This window comes from Marmota monax, unplaced genomic scaffold, assembly GCF_021218885.2.
Source record: "Marmota monax isolate L192 unplaced genomic scaffold, Marmota_monax_Labrador192_F-V1.1 WCK01_AAM20220418_F8-fsc00678, whole genome shotgun sequence".
In the NCBI taxonomy this organism is placed as follows: domain Eukaryota; kingdom Metazoa; phylum Chordata; class Mammalia; order Rodentia; family Sciuridae; genus Marmota; species Marmota monax.
In genome coordinates this window covers 511-15,488 of record NW_026693623.1, presented here as the reverse complement: position 1 = coordinate 15,488, position 14,978 = coordinate 511, and the positions used below count along the sequence as shown (strand labels likewise).

Genomic DNA, 14,978 nt, shown 5'->3' with positions numbered 1-14,978 from the left:
TCTTAGAGTAGAATGAAGAAACTATCTTCACTGAGGGGGTCAAAATAGTTGATTGGATTCAGTGGTCACTTTCTATGCCCTAGTGTCTTTCTTTCCATTTCTTCTTGAGTTAAATACTGAACTTACAGAGCAAGGGGTGGGAGGTGTTAACACCATTCTGTCTTTGTGTTGCTCTCTGAGTTGCCAGTTGGAATGGCTTGAGATTGAAGTGTTTGATATAAGACTCAGCTTCCCTTCTCAACAGTATGAGGTGGGAGGAATTATTTAGTAATGTTAGTAGTATTTTCTATATTCACCCCAGTTTGGTACACTGGTACACATTTGGGGTACTCAGTTTGCGTATGCTCAGGGTACCACTTCTACAGCACTTTGTGAGATGAGTTCCAGCAAGTGAAGCTTAAGTCTAATCAGACCTAATGGGATTTGTTAGTGGTGCCACCTTGGGAGGGATTAGACTGACTAAGACCTAGGGTAGACAGCAGCTCATCTCTGATGTGTGTCTGGTCCTCAGGAGACTCCCTAGAAAACCAATTGTAGGAAAGTGGGGCCAATCCTCTACTGAATGCTGCCCATAAGTACAGTATTGATGGGTTTAGCCCTTGAGGTGTTCACCCTGCCAGCTCAGAATAAAATAATATTTCATTCCATGGAGGCTATGGCAATGATAGTTCACAAAATAAAATCCAGAATGAAAAAAATTGAGTTGAACTTAAAAATATTATTTTTTCCAAACCTAACAAATTCTTTTTTTTTTAAATCAATTCTTTATTTAGGTAACAAGTTGATTATGTTCACTGCATTGTATGAAACGTCACAATATCATACTGGAAAGGTACTATCAGTACAGGGTTGGATCAGAGTAGACTGAACAATAAACCATTTTGCATTCTTCATTCCCTATCTTTTAACAACCCCCCAAACCCAGTAAAGGGACAAAGAGCTTTTAACACCATCATGCAAAGCACTTTAACTTACAAGGCTAATATCTAAAGAATAAATAAAATATATTGTGGCAGTAATTCCTTTTAGACCAAAAATCAGGTGCACAATAAATCAAGTGATCAGGAAAGCTGTCTGTATTCAAATGTGTGTGGCTCTCCAAAAACAGCTTCAGGAAAATGTTACAGAAAATACCATGAATTCCATTTCACACAGGACCAGATGATGACTCATTTTAACTACACGCAAGGGCAATTACAACCTGCTGAAACACAATTTAAACATATAGAAAAATGTTTACAAAGCATCCACAACATGTAAACCATGTACACATGGATACATTCATTACTTCTCCTACCCCAGTAACTTCTTTTAGATAAATACTTTACTCTTCATGTTCAGCATTAATTAGATTTAATACATGCAAAACTCAAAGAATTCAAGGTTATTGTAAAAATAGAATTAAACTAATCTTCAAGTACCTTGTGATAGCCACTCTGTACCGTGCCCAATGTTATAAAATGAAAGGTTACTGAACCCATGAAAATATCTCTGTAATATTTCCTTAGATCTAAAATAGATAATTTTAAATGTATTTATAGTAATTTCAATGTGATATTCTGAGCTTTTAAAATAACATAAACAGTTAAAAATTATACCAAATTACACAAAACTTGAACCTTAAAAGCTGAAAAATTAAAACTATAGAAACCCACATGTAAAACAAAAATCACAATTTACATTATAAAGGCAAATCTCATCATTTAAAAGAATTTGCAGCAGTGAGATGTCAAAGCAAATTATAAATAGCCATAAATTAATCCATTTGGTTTCAAAAGATTTTCTAGTAAAGAGCTGAAGTATGTAGTAGGATACATGCATAAAATTTGTAAGGGTTTATAATATTATTGCCAAATATACTTTATCTTGAAGCAAGGCAACATTAGAATTTGGACATTATTGGAGAATCCAGTTTGGTAATACAGGTAAAATTGGAAAAAATTAAATAACAATTAATAATAAATACATATCCTATAGTAAATTACTCAAATAAAATTCCAAGCCATAGAACTCCAAAAAGGCTTTCCAACTTGGTTAACTAAAAAAGGAACATCTCATACAATTCTTTACTCTTACATGCTTGTATGTTGTGTGTTTTGTTTAAAATAAAACATAATGTATCTTCTAAGTACAGCTAACTATATTCTCATGCACCTCAGGCACATTTGTTTGCTGTGGTAAAATAATTCCATTGGTTTCTAGGGCCAAAAGTTCAATACAGATGTGACCAGTATGCCCGAGGTTGGCAAAAAATACTGTAGTACAGGCAATGCTACGAGTGGCAAATATCAGAAAACACAAATAAGAACAAATGATGGGAAATGCTTATGATTTTCTGCTCATATCACAAAACGTTGGGAATCCACAAGAATATTTTCCCCTTGTATTGAAGAAAATTGTGATTAAAATGTTTTTTCCCCCAATTTTCAGAATCAAAAGCATTTTAGAAGGTTTATAAGGCTACCATGAGTCTTCTAGATCTCCAGCACCCCCATCACTTTCTCTATGTGGATTCAGTCTACTATAAACAGCTTCAATAATATTGCGCTTGCCAGCAAGACCTCCTCCAGGAGGTAAATTTGGGATATTTTCGGCGGACAAAATGCGCATGACATGGGCAAGATCAGGCATCCCTTCCTCACCAGACTTTTCCATAATTTCTTCAACACGTGATTCCAAGTGCTTATCCAACTCTGAATCTTTTTTCACTGCTTCCTCTGAGACCTTGGGGGCATTTGAAAAGCAAACTAATACAATACTCATGTTATCTCGACTTCCCTTATGTAAACAAGTGTCCACTACCCAATTGCACACATTTTCCAGGTCATCAGACACCTCAAGCCTAGATTTAACAAATTCACAGAGCTCCTCATTACTCATAACATCCCAGATCCCATCACAAGCCAAGATGATAAATTCATCCTCTTCTGCTCTTAAAATTTCATAAACCTCGGGCTCTGGAGAAACAAGTTGTTCTGTAGGGCCTTTGCCATCAACACACTTGTAATCATAGTCCCCCAGAGCACGAGACACTGCTAATGAACCGTTGACATGCTGTATCATCACGCTGCCTCCTGCATTTTGGATTCGCTCCTTTTCCCTTGGATTACAAGGTTTGTGATCCTGGGTAGAAAAGCAGACTTGTCCATTCCTATACAGAACAGCACGCGAATCACCACAGTTGATAAAGTAGACATGTGTAGGTGAGATCATAACTCCCACTGCAGTTGAACCGCTCCTGTCCATCCCGTTTCTGAGGTCTGAAAAGTTACGCATATATTCATCTATTTTCAAAAAGCCAGTTCTGATACCATTTTTGACATTTTCCACTGAAGGCGCAACAGCTGATCCTGATTTGCCAGCTGCCCTGAAGTCTTCATTAGTAGTGAGGTGTTCTAATAAATGTGTTGAACAGTAATTTGCCACTCGGGATCCAGCATGACCATCATAGACTGCAAAAAATGACCAGTCTTCTAAGCCATGAGGAATACCTACGACAGCTGTGTGTGCATCTTCCATTTCCACTCTCCATCCTTGCATGCTGCTCAAGCCATAACGTAAACCATTCCCAGCACCATGAGCATTATGTTTTTCAGTTTTGGGTTTATCCAAAAACGCACCCATGTTTAGTAATGAAATCTGGGGCGAGGGAGGCGAGGTCTAGGGCGTCTCTCTGGCGCCCGCCGCAGAGCCCCCGCTGCACTCAGCCCAGGCTTCCACCGGAGGCGCGACCCTGCCTCAGCCGCCGCTTTGCCCTCGGGTCTCTGCCACCGCCTCCGCTGCCTCAGGGGCTGTTTACACCGCCCGGCCCCTCACGCCGCCGCCACCACCTTCTCTCCACCCTACAGCCGCTGCCGATTCGGCCGCCGCCACCTCCTCCGCCGCCGCCACCTCCTCCGCCGCAGCCTCGTCTCTCTGGAGCATCTTCCAGCCACCGAACCCTGAGAAACAGAGACTCCAGCCGCGCCGGCAGGAAACTCCCCCACAACTGGAAGGGGGACCAGGCGGTCAGAACACCGGTGGCTTTTCCGCCATTGAGCAGCAGCCGCTGGGCTCCTACAAATTCTTAATATATCTGCAAAAATAAGAAGACAAAAATTAAATACAGATATCAAACTTTTATATATAAAAGTGAAATCTAACAAATGCATTGTAAACAGTTTTCAATTTTGGATCTATGAACATATTCCATTGATTTTGAGGTACACAATCACTTGCATTAATTATTTTGTCAGATCTCTTAAAATAAAAATTTATACCCTATTGGAATCAAATGTATGATATGTCAAGATCATTGTATTGTCTTGAGCAACTAATAAAAAAATGTTGAATATAAAAACTGTGATAATAAATAAGAACATATTCAGCATTCTTGAGGCCACTAATTTTTTAACAAGGTAGCACATGCATAAAATTTAATGAATAACTTGGCAAAATTATAAAGTTGGTCTGATCCACAATAGCAATGGGATATTTTAATGTATCTCAGTAAATAAAAAGACAAAATCGTACAAATTACTTGAACAAATTCAATAAAATATTACTAAGAAACATGTACCGAAATCCTGCTTGAGGAAAGATTTATCAATATTTTTAATCAGAGAATAAAACAGAACTAAAAATAAGCACAATGGCCATATTAAGCTGTGAGGTATAGGAAAACACCCAGAATTTTCCATCCAGTCTCCTCAGATAGAAGCAGTTGCAGTCACTATACATGGTAGACAGTGCTCTACCACTATGCTACACTCCCAGTCCCTCATCTAGTGGCTTTGTGTTGGCATCACTGTAGCTACCATATAATAATAAACAGATTAACTGGCACTGAAAACATAGATATTCACTACACAAATCAGGTCTTATACAAATTTAACCTATAGGGAAAAATCACACAGTATTTTCGAGAATGACTGGCTAAATTGGCTGCCTGATGACACCTTTGGGTTTGTGAGAAAATTCCAACTGAGGGATATTTCATGTGGAACTGGTATAAAGATATAGTAGTAGGAAACTTCACCTCTGAGAACAGGGAAACCAATCATTTTTTTTAAAGTTGTAGATGAACAAAATACCTTTGTTTATTTTTATGTGGTGCTGAGGATTGAACCAAATGCCTCACGTGTACAAGGCATGTGCTCTACCACTGAGTGCCAATCCCAGCCCAAAAACAACTGGTTTGAGGATGGTTTTCATTGTCAAGGCTACGAAGCAGAATAATGTGCTGGTAGCTCGTGTTCACAGTTAAATTTATTTTTTAACTGACACATAAAAAAATGGTTTATGGAGTACCTCATGACATTTCCATACATGTCTACAATGCCCTGAATTTGAAATTGAATAATCCTAGTGATGAATTCAGTCTAATTCCATCTTAAGATTGGGAGCCATCTCATCATGAAGTCATGAAAAGTTAATTTCTGTTTTACTAAAACTTACTGTGATTTCTAAACTTGTGTGGAATTCCTGCCTGTGCCTTGAATTCACCCATGCCTTGTTTTCCCTGAGCAGATAACAACCCTCTCTAAAACCTTAGTGGCACCTCATATATCGTGGCTCCCACTGACCAAATAGCAACCCTCTCTGAAACATCAGCAGCACCTCATAAATTCTAATGTTTGGATCTAAATATTTTTCCTACCATTAAATAGTAAGCCATGTAGATCTTTAACTTACTACCTGCCTTTGTATTATGGTTGTCAAAATCCTGTTATCTATGAGTTCTCAAGACAACCCCCTTTGCAACTTTTTGTGCTATAAATCCTTGTTTCTGGACAGCTGGGATGCTGATCTCTAGCCTGGGTTGGGAGAGACAGCCGCTGATCAGCTCTTTTTTTGTGTGTGTATACAATGCAAGCTTGCTTTAATTTGATTTAAAATTGGAGTTGGTCGTCTTTTCTTTTTGTCAGGGTTCAACGGTAGATGCAATTTTCTTAGGGATACTGGGTTCTGAGAAACAGATCTAAGCTACATGTCATGTTTCTAAAATTTAAACAACATTATACTGTGCCCACCACTAGCATTGTGTTTTTCTCAAGGCAATGTATTCAAGATTGCTTCTGCAGCTTCAGTTAGATATAGTGAATTTGTTTTAACTACTCTACAGTATTCCAATATACACGTCTGAAAATTAGTTTTAGATTCTCAAGTCAGAAGACCTTTAAGTTCTTTCCAATTTCCTGCCACTACAATTTATGCTCCAATGAATTGTCTTTTCAGGTTTGTTTTGTATGCAAAAGCCTCTATAAGGCTCATGTCTGGTTAAGAAATAACAAGGTCCTCTCCAGCCTTATGAGATCAGGCTACATTGGTCCTCACAGTAGTTGTACTAATTAATAGTCCCACGAATTTACTTAGTTTTTGCCAAACTGGTGGGGCCATAACAGGTTTTCATTGTGATTTTAACATATATTGTCTTGATATTAGTTATGCTGAGTATCTTTCATGTTTATTAGATGTAAATTATCTGTACCCTCTGCTAATTATTCTATCAGAACATCTAATTAGGTTTAGGAGTCTTGGTGTTGTTCTGTAAGTCTTTTCACTTAGTTTATCATCTCTTTTGATGTACATAAGTTTTTCAATATAGTCAAATTTATTAGATTTTTCTGTTTATTCAATAGTATCTATGGAACAATTAATCACAAGCATAGGGTTTTACACAGAAGGAAGCCAGGATGGAAAATAGGCAAATAATGATACTATATCACAAGTATGATTGGAAAGATAAAGCAAGGCAAAGGGAATGACACACATTACACAGGATATGATGAAAAGTCCTCTCCAAGAATATTTTATTGAATTAATGTTTTAAATGAAGTGTGAATGAGTGCTTCATTGCTTTCAGAAAAGTCTTCCCCTTTCCAAGGTCATGAAGATAGCCTACGCTGTTGACTTCAAAAACTTCTGTCTTATGCAATTGGATCTCTTCCTGCAAATGTCTGTATATGATGCAAGGGAGAAATCTAGTACTTTTCCCATTTTGAAATCAATGATCTGATCTCCATGGACTGATTAGTCCATCATTTTTCTACTTACCTGCGAGAGAACCTTCAGTGTATAACAAATTCCACATGTGTACATATGTAGATTGTGACTGCCTTTGTATGGTGTCTTGACTTTATGTCACCTGGTGAGATGTTTTTTCTATCCTCAACACTATATTTTATGTTTGCCTACATTGACATTCATAACTATAATTCATTCATTATATTAAGAATATATGGAAAATCATTCATTTTCCTACTGAAGAATATTCCACCCACCCCAATACTGCCTTTATTTATTTTTTTCTATTGCAAATGATATCACTAAGGCAATACGTGCAAGTCTTTTGGCACACCCTTTCTCAAGTGCACCTCTCCAAGGGTGGAGCCACTGGCTGAGAAGGTGTGTGAATACACAACTTGGTGTGATGATGCCAAAGTTCTTTAAAATGGTTCTGAAACTCTCCAACATTTCAGATATGCTGACCTGCATCCATGTTGATGCCAGTTACTATCTATTCCCTAACTGTGGCAAAAGGAGTAAAAATTAAATGGTGTTTCATGGTGAATTAGGAAATAGCACAGACTGCAGATGAGAGGAGTTCTTATTTAATTCCACAGGGAGAGGACTGGGCTTCTCTAGAAGACATATGGCAAACACTCTCTTAAATTTAGAAGTCAGAACTCAAATAATTGTTACATGGACATAAATTAATGCATTTGATTAAACAGAAAAGAAAGTCAGATTTTTATGACAAAAGATAATTATTTTGACTATTTATTTTGAAAGTGAAAGCCAACTTTTACCAACTAGGTTACATGGGTAAAAATACACTAATGGATCAAGGTAAATTGACCCCAAGATTTTAGTGAAACACAAACATACACATAACACACATTATACACACAGAGAACAGTATAAAAATTAACTGTTATGCTTGCAAAATTACATGAAATTAATAATTCCATTTTCTTGCCCAGGTGAAAGAAAAGCAGGAATACTTATTTGTTTTGTTGGGATTTTTATTTTTTAAATCTTTTTAGCACTAATAATGCCTTTTTCATATACATTCCAAAAACCTGAAAAATATAAATGGCTCTAATGAGAGGATAATGAATTCTCTTGCAAGTTAGGTAGTTTCCAATTATTTTGTTCTTAAAAATTCCACAAATTTGCGTCAAACTCAGAAGGTCAAAGGTCATGTGTTTTCTCTGATATGCAGAAGCTAGAGAGGAAAAAAAGAAAAGAAAGATGGGAGTAGACCTCATGAAAATCAAAGTGATATCTATAAAGGAAAGAGACCAAGGTTAGGGAAGTGTGGAGGTATGAGGAAAGTGCTGGGGAGTGCTATTGGCCAAATGATATTGTTATATTGTGTGCATGTGCAAATATGTTACAACAAATCCCATTGTTATATACAATTATAATGTACCAATAAAAAGTGTGGGGAAAATAATGTGTGGCCTGCAAATAGTGGCTTAAATATTTAAGTAAGAATAAATGAGGAAATAATAATATCACAAAGTAGCTACCATTCATCATATACCTGATCATTTAGTACCTAACACTTCCCTATGAAGCAGGTTACTTCAATGACCTTTAGCAGTGAGGATGCAGAGTTTACAAGGCTAAGCATTGCCACAGGTATAGGTCACAGCACTGCAGGCAGAGCCACTCAGCATGTGTCTGCTTGGCTTTCTCATCTTCAAATAGGGATAACAAAACTTGCTTTCTTATTATTCCTCAAACATGTTTTCTGAATAAAGCAAATAAAATTATAAACAATTGATAAGAAATGGAAAGTCACATAAAGTCATAAATTCAGATATAAGTGCTCTCACACACAAACAATAGAAATGACTCTTTTTATAAAACACTGTCAAACACACCCTGAGCTTAGTTTCTCCTCTCAGAAACCTGAGAGTCTACTGTCCACCACAGACATGAAGAAGCATATGTAATTCAGCTCATATGAATTTTTGAATCTGCAGTGGATGGCCAAGTACAAGCAAGGCACCCAGGTCTCCCTCAATCTGCATAGGCTGCACTAACAGCACCCTGAAGGGTGGATACAGCCTGTCACTCAACTTACTTCTTTGGAGGCTTCATTTTTTTTCACCTTTCTTCAGTATATTCATCCAATATACTCACATGACATCCTAGTGCCAACAAAGTCCTGCAAAATAAAAGCAAACATGAGCTACAGTTGTCTTCCATGGGTCCAGAAAACCCAACCTAATGGCTGTGAAGGAGATAGTACTCCAACCTCAAAACACAGCATAAGTCAGTTGTTTTAAAGCTAAACAATTTTTTTTTATTTTCAATTTTTTTACTTTTGAATAAAGTGCAGGACCCTATATATTGAAATGGCACAAAAAGGAATAACTGCAAACATAAATCTCCCCCCAGGTCTTTCTGTTTAGTGCCTTTTCCTTCTACAGAGGCACTGACTGCTGCTGGTTCTTGTACATTGTTGAAACCTGATGCAAAGAAAAGACTAAAAACTCCATTTTAAAATCAAATTAAAGAAATCTTCTATTTGTGTACACAAAGAGAACTGATCAGTGGCTGTCTCTCCCAACATGGGCTAGAGATCAGTACCCCAGATTTATGGAAAGAGATTTTATAGCACAAAAAGGTGCAACAAGGGGTGTGTTGAGAACTAACAGCTAACAGGATTTTGACAAGCATAACACAAAAGCAGATAGTAAGTTAATGATCTAAATGGCTCAACATTTCAAGATAGAAAATTAATTCAGATCCCAACATCAGAATTTAAAAGGCACCACTAAATTTTCAGAGAGAGTTGTTAACTTCTCAGGAAAATCCAGGCATGGGTGAGTTCAATGCAAGTACAGGCATTCCAAGCAAGTTTAAAACCTCAAAATATGGCCAGGCCAAATACAAAATCTAGTATTTACAGAAAATAGAAATGTACTTTTTATAATTTTTGATGAGCTGGCTCCCAAACTTAAAAGGGAATTAGGATTGGTTTATCACCATCTGCCTGGAGTTGACACATACTAAATAAAAATGTGTGTGTGTGTGTGTGTGTGTGTGTTTGTGTCTGTCTGTGTGTGTGTGTATGCATGTGCACATGTATGCCATTGATGGTTTGCCTTTCCCACAAACAAGGGTATACAAGTTATTTCTCTATAACTTCCTCTTTTGACTTGAAAATACAACCTTAAGATTACTATCCTTTCACATAAAGCTGGTTTGTTTTTTAACCTCCCTGAAGTATTCCATAAGGTGGAAATGTCAAAATGCTTTTCTTTCCTATGTAAGAGCATTTTATTAAACAGCAAAGCAGAACTGTAGCACAATGTTAAATATTTGTAAATTAGGTGACAAAAAAGATGCAAAATGTTTGTGGTTTAAATATAAATTCATACAGCTAAAGTGACATATCAAATCTTACACTAATACACAAGATTATTCCATGATTAAAAGTAGCCCAAATCTAATAAACTTAAGCTATGTTAGTAATCTCTTTTCCTCTTATCTTAATATTATTTCCAATATGGATTCCCTTGCCAAATGGAATCTAAAAAATAAATCTAAAAAAATTGCTAAATGACTTAACCTCTGCAAACTACATGGTTGAATTACAAAAATTTCTGGGAAAATAAAGTCCTAAAGTACTAAGATTAAAATTACCATTATTGTACATGTATATTCTAACATGTGTTCATGATTTTGTTATTAATAAAGTCTCTTAAGGAATTTTGCAAGACTTGATCTAATTGATCTCCCTAATATGTGGCTTACATAAAGTTATTCAAACTTAATGTACGTTCATATTTATCTTTCATTCACCAAAAGTCTGTTCTGTCAGAGGAAACAAAAATCTGGAGTGAAAGCATTTGGAGTTACTTACTAGTACTTGCAAGTCCTGCCCCATTTCTATTTTTTCTCAAGATTTTCTATCTTGAACACACACATGATCAGAACTCCTATCCTTCCAGGTAATAAGTGGGTTATTTCATGCAAAATAAAGTTTTAAACAAATCTTCCCAGTATGAGTCCATTTTTATAGTTTTATTCCATCTTCCAATTGCCTAAAGACAAGCCAGCAATCCTCTCTCATTATTAAATATCACACAGGACAAGCCCTAGCTAAGAGAGTATTTTATTTTGGTTGAGTTTCAACAACTAGAGTCAGGTTACTCTCAAAAGTGATTAACTATTTAAATTACTTTTCCAAATGTGAAATCTTTTTTTTTTTTTCTTAGAGGAGGGGAAATTTTAGGCACAAGTGAGAGACAGAGTACATAAAGCTGTGCACTCAGTACATGACTTTGTTCACTTTTTCACAACATGGTGGTTATTTTCTTATATATTTTACTAAGCCTATATAATAAAAGATAGTGCTAAACCTATATATGAAAGCAAATTTGATAAAACATTCATTTTCAAGTCTCATAAATATATGAAGTTCTAATTATAAAGTTTCTATGATACATTTGCACATTTTAATAGACTAACATAATACACAAACTCATGGAAGTCTCTTGCTATGCAGTTAATTTTGCCTAGATCTGCAATTATCTTCATAAATATTCAATAAAGCCACAAGCAAAAGTACTATAATTTTAGGAATTTCTCCAAACTTTAAAGGGAAAAAATGAGCAACAGAAATTCCATAAAACAGAAGGGAAACCAATCTCTTATTTTTTTTTCTTTTTGTGTCACTTGTTTGAGAAACACTAGAAGCATACATGAGGTTTTCTATATATTGTTCAAGAACTTGATTTTCTGGTTTTAGCTTCAGATTTTCTTCTTTAACTGTAACTTCTCTTGCAGAGAAATCTTCAAGATCTTCAAGGCAAATATTAAATAACTTTGACAAGAAAGATTATGTATTGAAATTAAAGCTATAAAAATTCTGTAAGATGCTCTAAGAGGGGACAAGTTGCGGTGGGAAAATCCCTACCAAAAAAATGACATAAGTAAAGACAGTGTACGCAGGGAAAAGGCTGTTTGAACATTAGGCAGAGAACTTTCCAGTGAAGGTAAAGAGAACAGACAAGGCAGCAAGATGTGAACTTACTGGAGGACGTCAAGGGGTCTGGAAGACAAGGAACAAGGGAGGGTAAGGCCCTGCAGCTCCTGTGACAATATGGGGTTCAAGAGTAATGAGAATCCAATGAAGGGCTTTAAGCAACCTGTGTGTGGGGGCACATATGTGCATATGTAAATGTGAGATTCCACATGCAGAATGTAGAGAGAGGGTGGGAGGACCAGTTAGGAGACTCTGGGTAGTCTGGATGACAGTCAGTGACAGCTTACATGGGGGTAGTTGGGAGAGGGGAAACGATTGCAGCTATGCTTAGAGCGATTAATGATGGGCTGGACTCAAGGTTAAGACAAAGGAGGTGTCCAGAATGACTCAGGGTTCCTGGCTGTGCAGCCAGATAACTGACTCAGGAGCTCAGTTGATGAAGAGACTTCAGTGACACTGCTTCATCATACACTGAGGAACATGTCACCTGCAGGCTGGGATGGACACCTCCTCTTCTCACAGCAGGTGTGTGTTAAGAATCAACACTGGGGCACTTTGAGAAACTCTCCTCATGGCATGACTAGAACACCCACAGAGAGTTTAGCTCAAGAAGAACAAAGGCCCCAGTTTAAACATAAAGACTCACAATATTCAGGACTGGGAAGATTGCTGCCAGGAAGAGACCAAAAAAATAATAAAATAAAAAAGATACAGAAGAGAGAGCAGAGGGAGGACCACCTGCTCCTTTAGACAGCAATGATGACTTTCCCTTACCTACTGTCTCTCACCGTCTGCATTGCTCTTCTCCACTGTCCTATTTCCCTCATTCCTCCCTCTCCTATGCCTACATATGTACCAATCCTACAAATGGCATTCAAGGAAAAATATATAGCCAGGAGAAAATCACTGACATCTATCTATGTGTTAACTTCCCAAGAAAGTATTCTACAAAAGTATGTTGTGTGTGGGTTAAACACCATTATAATACGAATTTCTGAACCATGACTTATTTATTCAGAAATTAAGGCCTGGAATTGGAACAATATTGTATTAATCGAACATGACACCAGATACTAGAATTTGAGCCAGGTTGTCCACTCGGGGACACCTGGTTGCACACTCTAGTGACCTGTGCTATTCCCAAGTAGATGTTAGAACTTCATCTTCTTCTACAATATGCAAATGACTGTTTGGGTGTAAAGTAAGTCATCTGCTAATGATTTACATGGGAGAAAGCCACTGAAAGAGTACCATATTATATTTACATTAAATTCCCCCTTCATCTAAAATGAGGGTTTGTCAATTCTCAGGATTCAATGAAAAAAGTTGTTAATCCCTCTGAGATACACTATAAATCTAGCAAGCAGAAACCTGGATGGTGCTTGCTCTGCTGTACATAGGTGGTGCCGAAGGCTTCAACATAATACTGTCACTGAGCCCCCACATCAATGACAGGAAATAGATACACTATTATCACACTGAACAAGATGTTTTCTGTTTTTCTATTATTCATGTACTGAGATGGCAAGGGCCTCAGCAGAGTAAATGAGAGAACAGTCTCTGGCACTGGGCAGCTTAGGGTCAAAGACTTGCTCCACCAAGGTGATCTTCCTGAAGTAACTCAGCTTCACTGATCCTACCAACTTTAAAGACAATTTGTCTCAAAAAATTAAAAGGGTTGAGGGAGTAGCTCAATGCAAGAGTGCTGGATAAAACCCCCAGAACCCAAAACAAAACAAAACAAATACAAACAAACTACTAGAACAGAGACACAGTCTATGCCTAGTTTATTCCCAAATTCTAGAATCTGAAACACTGTTTAAGTTTTATGTTCTGTGTCCTGGGTAAAATGGCTCCAATGAAAATAACTCCTTATCCTTAGCAAAACAGAAACCAAAAGAACAGACAACAATGTACTAGGTAAGTGACCTATTTGAACAAAACCAGTTCTACAAGTCATCAAGGATGAAAGGGGCCAAGAGAAAAGTTACAGAGTTTTCAAAATCATTTTCTGAACTTTTTACATAAATTTGAAAATGTGTTCATTTATTCTACCCAGCACCAGTTTTAGCTTGGTAAAGGGAGATGGCAAATTCAAGAGATCAACGGGTAGAGAGCCAGTGAAGAGCAAAGTCACCTTTGTGAGATGATTAAAAACAAACAAACAAACAAACAAAAAACACAGCCCATCAGAGTTTTCCCAAAAGAAAAGACTACTGTTCAGACAGGCAGTCTCAGAGGACTCTCTGAAATAGGGTGCTCTGACTCAGTATGCCTAGACACAGGAAAGGCTGAATCCACCATTTCTAGCTACTGACAGTACCCAGATGTGAAAAGTGTGAAGTAAAATGACACTTGTTTAACCCTTTTAACTCAGCACCCTTTATACAGGTCAGATCAGTACTTCTCAAACCACCCATGACAAGGGACTAGTTTTAAATTTCCAGTTCCATCACGGTCTGCATCTCTAATAAATACAATAAAACTTCTAGAGTAACTAACATTTCAAAATGAATACATAAAGGATACATACCCACAATTTCAAGTTATTAGCTTAACAGGCATTAAATTTCTCCCTTAAATAGATATAAAATGTTTAATCCATTAGTCTTAATATCTTAACTCATTTTGTCCCAGACCAGTCATCGCTTTTGACTGGTCTGGTTCCTGGTCTGAGTAGCACTGCATTGGATCACAAAATTCCCATGTTCTGTAACATCCATCAATACCTGTAGGATACCTTTTGGAAAATGCTGACCTAGAGCAAAAAGACACAACACAACAGGGTTAGAGTCAAATTCCCAACAAAAACTCATCCAATACACCTACACATTAATGGAAAGTTCTAGCTGGAATTCAGCTAACTTCATAACTGAGTTCAAGTAAAACATTTCTTTCTGGCTTTTTTTAGGTGAGAAAGATTGGAAAATGAAAAAGTTGAGGCACTCAACTTTTTGAAGTTATAATTGTGTGCCTGTTCAGGCAGCTT

At 37.0% G+C, this 14,978-nt stretch overlaps 2 protein-coding genes across 2 annotated transcripts; both read right to left on the bottom strand.

Moving 5' to 3' along the window:
* Positions 1 to 1,053: 1,053 nt before the first annotated feature.
* Positions 1,054 to 3,816, bottom strand: LOC124103201 (protein phosphatase 1B-like). The gene has a single exon (XM_046459704.2). The coding sequence runs from the start codon at positions 3,622 to 3,624 to the stop codon at positions 2,461 to 2,463; it is 1,164 nt and encodes a 387-aa protein (XP_046315660.1). The 5' UTR covers positions 3,625 to 3,816; the 3' UTR covers positions 1,054 to 2,460.
* Positions 3,817 to 11,665: 7,849 nt separating this feature from the next.
* LOC124103200 (short coiled-coil protein B-like) lies at positions 11,666 to 14,747 on the bottom strand (the record flags this gene model as incomplete). Its single annotated transcript, XM_046459703.1, has 2 exons — positions 11,666 to 11,827; positions 14,730 to 14,747. Coding segments are annotated over 2 exons (180 nt in total), but the record flags the coding sequence as incomplete, so codon positions are not given.
* Between the last annotated feature and the right edge of the window lie 231 nt (positions 14,748 to 14,978).